This window comes from Gobio gobio (genome assembly GCF_949357685.1).
Source record: "Gobio gobio genome assembly, chromosome: 17".
NCBI lineage: Eukaryota > Metazoa > Chordata > Actinopteri > Cypriniformes > Gobionidae > Gobio > Gobio gobio.
In genome coordinates, this window is record NC_137110.1 from 40,554,627 (window position 1) to 40,562,920 (window position 8,294).

Consider the following 8,294-nt stretch of genomic DNA (forward strand, 5'->3'; position numbering starts at 1 on the left):
TGCAAGCGTGGAACTTTACAAAATTTCAGACCACACAAAATGCACAAATAAATTGGTACATTTTAATCACTTTCGTTCTTATAGGAAAACGTACGCAAATGTAGATAATTTTGCACTTTTGTTTTTCCTTTCCTTCCTTAGTTAAATATGGGTGAATTGTTACAGTCTTAAATGGGAAGTTTCATCTGCACCAATCGTTAAAATCTGATCTCATTGAGGTAGCTTATATAAATGCCTGGCACAATCAATCACCTTAAAGCACATGGTGATCTGAGGTGGCTGGTAGCTTTACCGAATTGGATTTCCTGTCCTTTTTCTTGTTTTAAAATGGCAAACCCGTTGAACGAAAATGTGTCTCTGATTAAAGACCTTAAACCAGGATTAAAAAATATTAATTTGGTTTTCATCGTCCTGGAAACTGGTAAGTCATATATTTGAGTGGGACACGTTTGCTTTTTATCGACCAAACACGGCATGCCCTGCTAGTTTTTGAAAATGTTTGTGTGCTCACAGACATAAATTCAAATAAGATTGGTATAATGTCTTACCAGTCCATGCTGATGTCCGTTAAAAAAGAAAAGAAAAACAACGTAGCGAATCGTTTGGATCTTTTCTGTGAGTCGTTTGAGCTGACTCACAAAGCTGTTCTGAACCATAGACCGTAAAAGGTTCTGAACAAATTGTTCCCGAATCGTACTGAATCGACCCGTGCTGTTTTCGAGTACATCCATACTAATCTTGTGCAGGTTTTAAAAAAAATGTAATGTAATGTGCAGCTGTAAAAAAATAATAATATGGACGTAGTGTCCGTGACGTCAAACGTTTTAAAGCGTAAAGTCTGCCGTCACTCCCGGATAACTGAAAATGGGCAAAGAGGCGGGACGTGGCTGTAGCTGAGGTGACGTGACGTGATGACTAACAGACAGCAGACAAACGGCTATCCACCTGTCACTCAGTGGCCACGCCCTTAATTATGCAACATTTTAAGGCTTTCTATAATGTAAACAAAGGAGTTATAAAAAAAATTCACCCCCTCACAGTTGTCATGAAGGGCAATATTTGCCGTATAGACCAAAACCACAATTTGTACCAGGCTGTAAACATGTTTTTTTTCTGCTGCAAAGTTTGGCATTTTAACATGGAGCTCAATAAGATTCTGCTCCCTTCTGAAGACTGTCTCTAGCGGCCAGTCAATTAACTGCAGTTTGTCACTTCCGTATTGGCTTCAAAAGAAACTGGGGGAGGTTGCCATTTGGTTGAAACACGGGGTAGTTAAGACAGGTCGAGACCATAGACTGTAAAAAAATATGTATGTAATATTGGGCTTGTTTTGGGCTTGTTTTTGAAGCTGCGGTTGCTTATTTGTCTCGCGAGAGTTGGCAACACTGGACACGGTTAATATTGGAGAGGTCAGCAAAGAGCTGTAACGTCATACATATCATACACTCCCAGGAGAAATTGCATGTAACTGTGAGCATATTTGTAGATCGTATGACCAAAAAAACTGATTTTCAAGTACAATTTTTCATCAAGATTATTTTTGCCTTGCAATTAATGAATTTATAGGTACAATAACTTGCATGACCTGAAGCGGCTATTTCTCAAATTTATGTTATATTTCTATAAATATAATGCTAACTTCAAACGCACATTCTAAAACATTTAGCCTTGTTATGGCTGTTGGGGGTTTGAGCGCAGAGAGAACAAGACAAACAGTACTGTAAAGGGGTGGCCCGATATAAGAAGGTTTTCAAGTCAGGTGATTGGTTCTCCCGAACCTCAGTTAACTAGTTAAAGCCATTAAATTGTGCACGTCGTTGTTCAAAACTGTTTTTTCTTTGTACTTCAATTATGTTTATGCAAAAATTGGATTGTGTGGGTGTTATTTCAGCAAATTACCTCAGTGTTACATCTATTCCCAGCTTGTGTTACAACTCACCCCAGTATTGTAACAACGGAACTCTTTGTATTTGACTATCTCACATAATCTGTGATTGTGTGGTACATGTCCAAGTGGGTTATATTTGTAGCAGACAAATGTGACTACCATTTATGAAAATTTGACACTTCTAGCACAAACAACCACTGAGTTACAGATGCTCAAACAAAGTGTTACAACAACTAAATGAATATTACTATTGTTTAAAGTCACCATGAAATCAAAATTGACACTTATTTTTTTTATGGTATATTGCTTTATTTATTATAAATAATTTAACCGTGAACAATACAATATTTTTAATTCATGTGCCCTCGTAATCTTTGTTGATCAAAATAACAGTAGGCCTGTTGCGATTGTTCGATACAATGATGCTGTTAACTAATCAACGTCAATATTTTTAGTCGACTGGGGGTACGATATGAAATTGTATTAGTACCGGTACTTTAAAAATGACAGCACTCTAATAAGAGCAGTATTTCTTAATTTTCGTGTGTGTGTGTGTGTGTGTGTGTGTGTGTGTGTGTGTGTGTGTGTGTGTGTGTGTGTGTGTGTGTGTGTGTGTGTGTGTGTGTGTGTGTGTGTGTGTGTGTGTGTGTGTGTGTGTGTGTGTGTGTGTGTGTGTGTGTGTGTGTGTGTGTGTGTGTGTGTGTGTGTGTGTGTGTGTGTGTGTGTGTGTGTGTGTGTGTGTGTGTGTGTGTGTGTGTGTGTGTGTGTGTGTGTGTGTGTGTGTGTGTGTGTGTGTGTGTGTGTGTGTGTGTGTGTGTGTGTGTGTGTGTGTGTGTGTGTGTGTGTGTGTGTGTGTGTGTGTGTGTGTGTGTGTGTGTGTGTGTGTGTGTGTGTGTGTGTGTGTGTGTGTGTGTGTGTGTGTGTGTGTGTGTGTGTGTGCTCTGCTTCAACCGTTCACTAAACAATGGAAGCAGAACAGTCAAATATATAAGCGCAGCTCAGGAAAAAGAAAGCAACAGAAACGCTTACATTAGAAAATACAGGCGGCCGGGCTCGCACTGTCGGACTTTGACCTGAAGCGTACGCAGCCGTGTACATGCCTTTCACTCAGACAGATCACAACGTCAGTTTCGTGGATTATTGAGTTTGAATGGTCAAAAATATGTAAAAATGCACGTCCTGGCGAGTATTCAGGTAAACACAGACGGATATGTCTTTAGTGAATGAATGAGAAATCGGATGTATTACAATGAATTTGGTCCGTGCAGCTCTTAAAGGGCCGGACCTAATATTCTTTGTGAAGCAGGGCGGAGCAGGAACACGCTGACCAATGGTGTGTCTCAATCAGCTCCCTAGTTCAGTAGTCAGGGCACTGATCAGGACATAAGACAATGGGCCGGCTCCCTGATCAGTGCCCTGACTACTGAACTAAGGAGCTGATTGAGACACCCCAAGTGAGTTTTTAGGGTTTAACATTTGTTTAATAAAACAATGAATTGTAAGTTCTGTCATATTATTCAATTACTTTTACTGTTTTTTGTTTTACTTGGCGTTTTAGTCTGGTATCGTATCGAAGTCATAATTTTGGTATTGTGACAACACTAAAAAGTATTGGTTGATATTCTCTCTTTTTTAATGTTGGTTTTTTACTTTTTTTGTTACTTTTTACATTTTTACTCTTTTAGTTTTCGATTTTGTCAAGGGCATGTTTACAGTTATACTTTTTTTATAGTACACTACTTAATGCCAAAGTAAATTAAAGTTAAATGTTTTCAAGTAAAATTGTTGAAAATTATTGTGATAAATTAGTCGATAGATTAATCAACAAATGAGTCGATAGATTAAACGATAAAAAATAGTTGTTAGTGGCAGCCCTAAATAACACCCTACTTCTAATTGCCCAATTGACTTGCATTTAAAGTGTGTACCATGTTTGTGCTTCTTTAACAAAATATACCAGGTCGAGTTTCTAAGACAAAGGATGGACACGAAGTGCGTTCATGTAAAGTAGCTGACAAAACCGGAAGTATCACCATATCAGTGTGGGACGAGGTGGGCAGCTTGATACAAACCGGAGACATCATCCGACTCAATCGAGGGTGGGAGTAGAGTTTATTAGGCTATTGATAATAGTATTAAAGGGATAGTTCACCCAAAAATTCTGTCATCATTTACTCACCCTCAAGTTGTTCCAAACCTGTATGAGTTTCTTTGTTCTGCTGAACACAAAAGAAGATATTTTGAAGAATGTTTGTAACAAAGCAGATTGATTAGTCATAGTATTTTTTACCTACTTTGGTAGTCAGTGGTTGCTCTTTCTGCTTTGTTACAAACATTCTTCGAAATATCATATTTTGTGTTCAGCAGATTAAAGAAACTCCTACAGGTTTGGAACAACTTGAGGGTGAGTAAATGATGACAGAATTTTCAATTTTGGGTGAACTATCCCTTTTAATGCTTAGAATCATAATAAAGCCTCTTTCATAGAAAGTTTTGATTTTGTTCTTTTTCATCGCGTTAAAGAAAATTATATTTGATTTCAGATATGCATCTCTCTTCAAAGGATGTCTTACACTGTATATTGGGAGAACAGGGGACCTCCAGAAGATTGGAGAGTAGGTCTTCACAGCTGATTGAACTTAAGTTCTTTGAAACCGAAATGATGATTGCGATAACCAGTACCTTCATGCATCTATCAAAGGTTCTGTATGATATTTTCGGAGGTGCCGAATTTCAGTGAGCCCAACCCGGAGGTGCTGGCTAAAATCAACCAAATAAACAACACCCATGTGAGTGTAAAAATACTGGGCATGAATGTGAGATGAGCGCAGAATGAGTGTCTGTTTTATATCTAAACAGGTGAAAACAGAAGGTTATGGCAGCGCTCCTACTATACCGAATCCCGGACCACCTACTATACCTACAGGTTGGCACTTTAGAACCTTGAATGATTGTTTGACAAAGGCAGTATTTATTGCAAATAATGATATTTAATTCAACATTATTTTCTATGTTGCTGTCCCTCTAATCCCGTGTTTATTAGCCAAGGAGCCTGGAACCCCTAAGGGTGCCTCAGGATATTTCCAAAGGCCCACAAGTTGGCTTAATGCCCTGATAAATTCACAGTGAAGTTCATTTTCATTCTTTGCTAGCCAACATCCCGTCACCACCCATGTTGTTGGGAGTGGCATTTAGATGAATATATAAATATGTGCTGCTCTCAATAACAAAATTAACACTTAACAGAAATAACAGTGGTGAGAAAATGGCAGACAAGAAAGCGTCAGATCATAGAGATGTGGATATGTTTGCACCAGCTCTGCAATTCTGCGCTCCAGTAAAGTCACATCACGTTTATTTACAGTGGGGAGAACAAGTATTTGATACACTGCCCATTTTGCAGGTTTGCCCACTTACAAAGCATGTAGAAGTTTTTATCATCGGTACCCTTCAACTGTGAGTGACGGAATCTAAAACAAAAATCCAGAAAATCACATTGTATGATTTTTAAGTAATTAATTTGCATTTTATTGCATGCTATAAGCATTTGATACATCAGAAAAGCAGAACTTAATATTTGGTACAGAAACCTTTGTTTGCAATTACAGAGATTGTGCGTTTCCTGTAGTTCTTGACCAGGTTTGCAGCAGGGATTTTGGCCCACTCCTCCATACAGACCTTCTCCAGATCCTTCATGTTTGGGGCTGTCGCTGGGCAATACGGACTTTCAGCTCCCTCCAAAGATTTTCTATTGGGTTCAGGTCTGAATACTGGCTAGGCCACTCCAGGACCTTGAGATGCTTCTCACAGAGCCACTCCTTAGTTGCCCTGGCTGTGTGTTTCGGGTCGTTGTCTAGCTGGAAGACCCAGCCACGACCCATCTTCAATGCTCTTACTGAGGGAAGGAGGTTGTTGGCCAAGATCTCGCGATACATGGCCCCATCCATCCTCCCCTCAATACGGTGCAGTCGTCCTGTCCCCTTGGCAGAAAAGCATCCCCAAAGAATGATGTTTCCACCTCCAAGCTTCACGGTTGGGATGGTGTTCTTGGGGTTATACTCATCCTTCTTCTTCCTCCAAACACGGCGAGTAGAGTTTAGACCAAAAAGCTCTATTTTTGTCTCGTCAGACCACATGACCTCCTCCCATTCCTCCTCTGGATCATCCAGATGGTCATTGGCAAACTTCAGACGGGCCTGGACATGCGCTGGCTTGAGCAGGGGGACCTTGCGTGCGCTGCATAATCCATGACGGCGTAGTGTGTTACTAATGGTTTTCTTTGAGACTTTGGTCCCAGCTCTCTTCAGGTCCTTGACCAGGTCCTGCCGTGTAGTTCTGGGCTGATCCCTCACCTTCCTCATGATCATTGATGCCCCACGAGGTGAGATCTTGCATGGTGCCCCAGACCGAGGGAGATTGACCGTCATCTTGAACTTCTTCCGTTTTCTAATAATTGCGCCAACAGTTGTTGCCTTCTCACCAAGCTGCTTGCCTATTGTCCTGTAGCCCATCCCAGCCTTGTGCAGGTCTACAATTTTATTCCTGATGTCCTTACACAGCTCTCTGGTCTTGGCCATTGTGGAGAGGTTGGAGTCTGTTTGATTGAGTGTGTGGACAGGTGTCTTTTATACAGGTAACGAGTTCAAACAGGTGCAGTTAATACAGGTAATGAGTGGAGAACAGGAGGGCTTCTTACAGAAAAACTAACAGGTCTGTAAGAGCTGGAATTCTTACTGGTTGGTTGGTGATCAAATACTTACATCATGCAATAAGATGCAAATTAATTACTTAAAAATCATACAATGTGAATTTTTGTTTTGTATTAGATTCCGTCACTCACAGTTGAAGAGTAACTATGATAAAAATTACAGACTTCTTCATGCTTTGTTAGTGGGCAAACCTGCAAAATCGGCAGTGTATCAAATACTTGTTCTCCCCACTGTATATAGCACTTTATACAATAGTTTGCTTTAAAGCAAGCAACTATACATGAAAAACAATGTCAGTGTCACTCTTAATTAGAATTACAACTTCAGTATCTACTATAAAGCAGCTTTCCAGTGTGTTCATGTTTTTTTACTCGCAGACCTGACCTTGGCGAAATGAACCAGAGTAGATTTCCATATCAAAGAAGCCGGAGCCTTAGAGCCACACCTACCTTTTACGTAATGGGCACGGACCAATGGTGGTTCGAGGTGTTTACTAGTCAGAGAAAGTTCTAGAAAGTTCTCTTTGGCAAGCTGTTTCCAACTTTAGAAACAAACTTTGTTTTGGTGTAATTTGGTTCGTAATGACGTCACACCAGTTGATTCTTTGATTTCGATATTGGGGCCTTTAAAATAACTTAAAATAAAACTGCTAAAAATCAAGGAATAAGCTGGAATCTTATTTTTAATTGTTCCTTTAAAAGGTACAATATACTAAATGTGTCTGAGAACGCGTAGTCTGAGCAGGTACTACATGTGAAAAATGTCAAAAAGTAGGCTATGTTCTATATAGTATGAATGTGTGTAGTATGAATGTAATCCAGATGTATCTGCCATGTTGTCATTATCATGTGACCTACCAGCGTCAATTGCATCACTTCACTTCCATTTACAAATCCTCTTATGTCCTCATGGGATAGTAAAGTGTTGATCAAATGCGCACTTCAAAATCTCGCTGGAAGTAGGAGGTCACCCGGGGACATTTTCGCTTAACTTTCTACTAGGTATTCATTACTACTCTATTGGCGTACTGTTTTTCGGATACTATATAGTATGGAAATATTTGATTTTGGACGCAGTGTATGTAACTTTTGGCGCTCTAGCGGTTAATAAACAAAACTGCGTGCGTCTTGCGGAAGAGCATTGTAGCCGGAACTACTTCTCTCTGTTTATGTATATGACGTGTCCGCAACAGTTGTCATCCCGCTCGGTCTAAAATAGTCTGATTATAAACACTTATAGGCTTAAGTAGTGATTCAGGATAAGACAAAAACACGGTTCGGAAGATGGATTCATGATGTACTCGCATATATGAATGTTGTAAATTTTTCACATAAAAAAAAAAGTTGCATAGTGTAGGCTACCTTTAACAATTAAATGGATAAAAACAAAACAAGTTGTGGTGCTCACTTTACATGAAGTCAGTCAGATGGCTCCCTCTGTCTAAATGGGTGGTTCTTGGCCAGAATTAGCTGAAATATATCCTACTATCCTCTCTGCCCCTCACAGCCATTGGCTCCGCTGTGTTTTCTCCTTCTCCTGTCCCCCGAGAGATCTCCTATGGTACAGGTGGGCGTCATTTGAACCGCAGCCATTGGAAGAATGGCCGTGCTTCTCCAGTTTCAGGTGGCGGTCAGGGCCCAAAACCCATTGCCACCATCACTAATGGACGGGATCCTCGCAGAGCACTGAAGAGATGA

The 8,294-nt window shown here is 40.1% G+C and overlaps 1 protein-coding gene across 1 annotated transcript; it reads left to right on the top strand.

Moving 5' to 3' along the window:
- Positions 1-327: 327 nt before the first annotated feature.
- Positions 328-8,294, top strand: nabp1b (nucleic acid binding protein 1b; the record flags this gene model as incomplete). The annotated part of the gene is made up of 6 exons (XM_079840390.1): positions 328-421; positions 3,849-3,987; positions 4,432-4,503; positions 4,590-4,677; positions 4,748-4,814; positions 8,104-8,294. 6 exons carry the CDS (start codon positions 328-330, stop codon positions 8,292-8,294), a joined length of 651 nt encoding a protein of 216 aa, XP_079696516.1.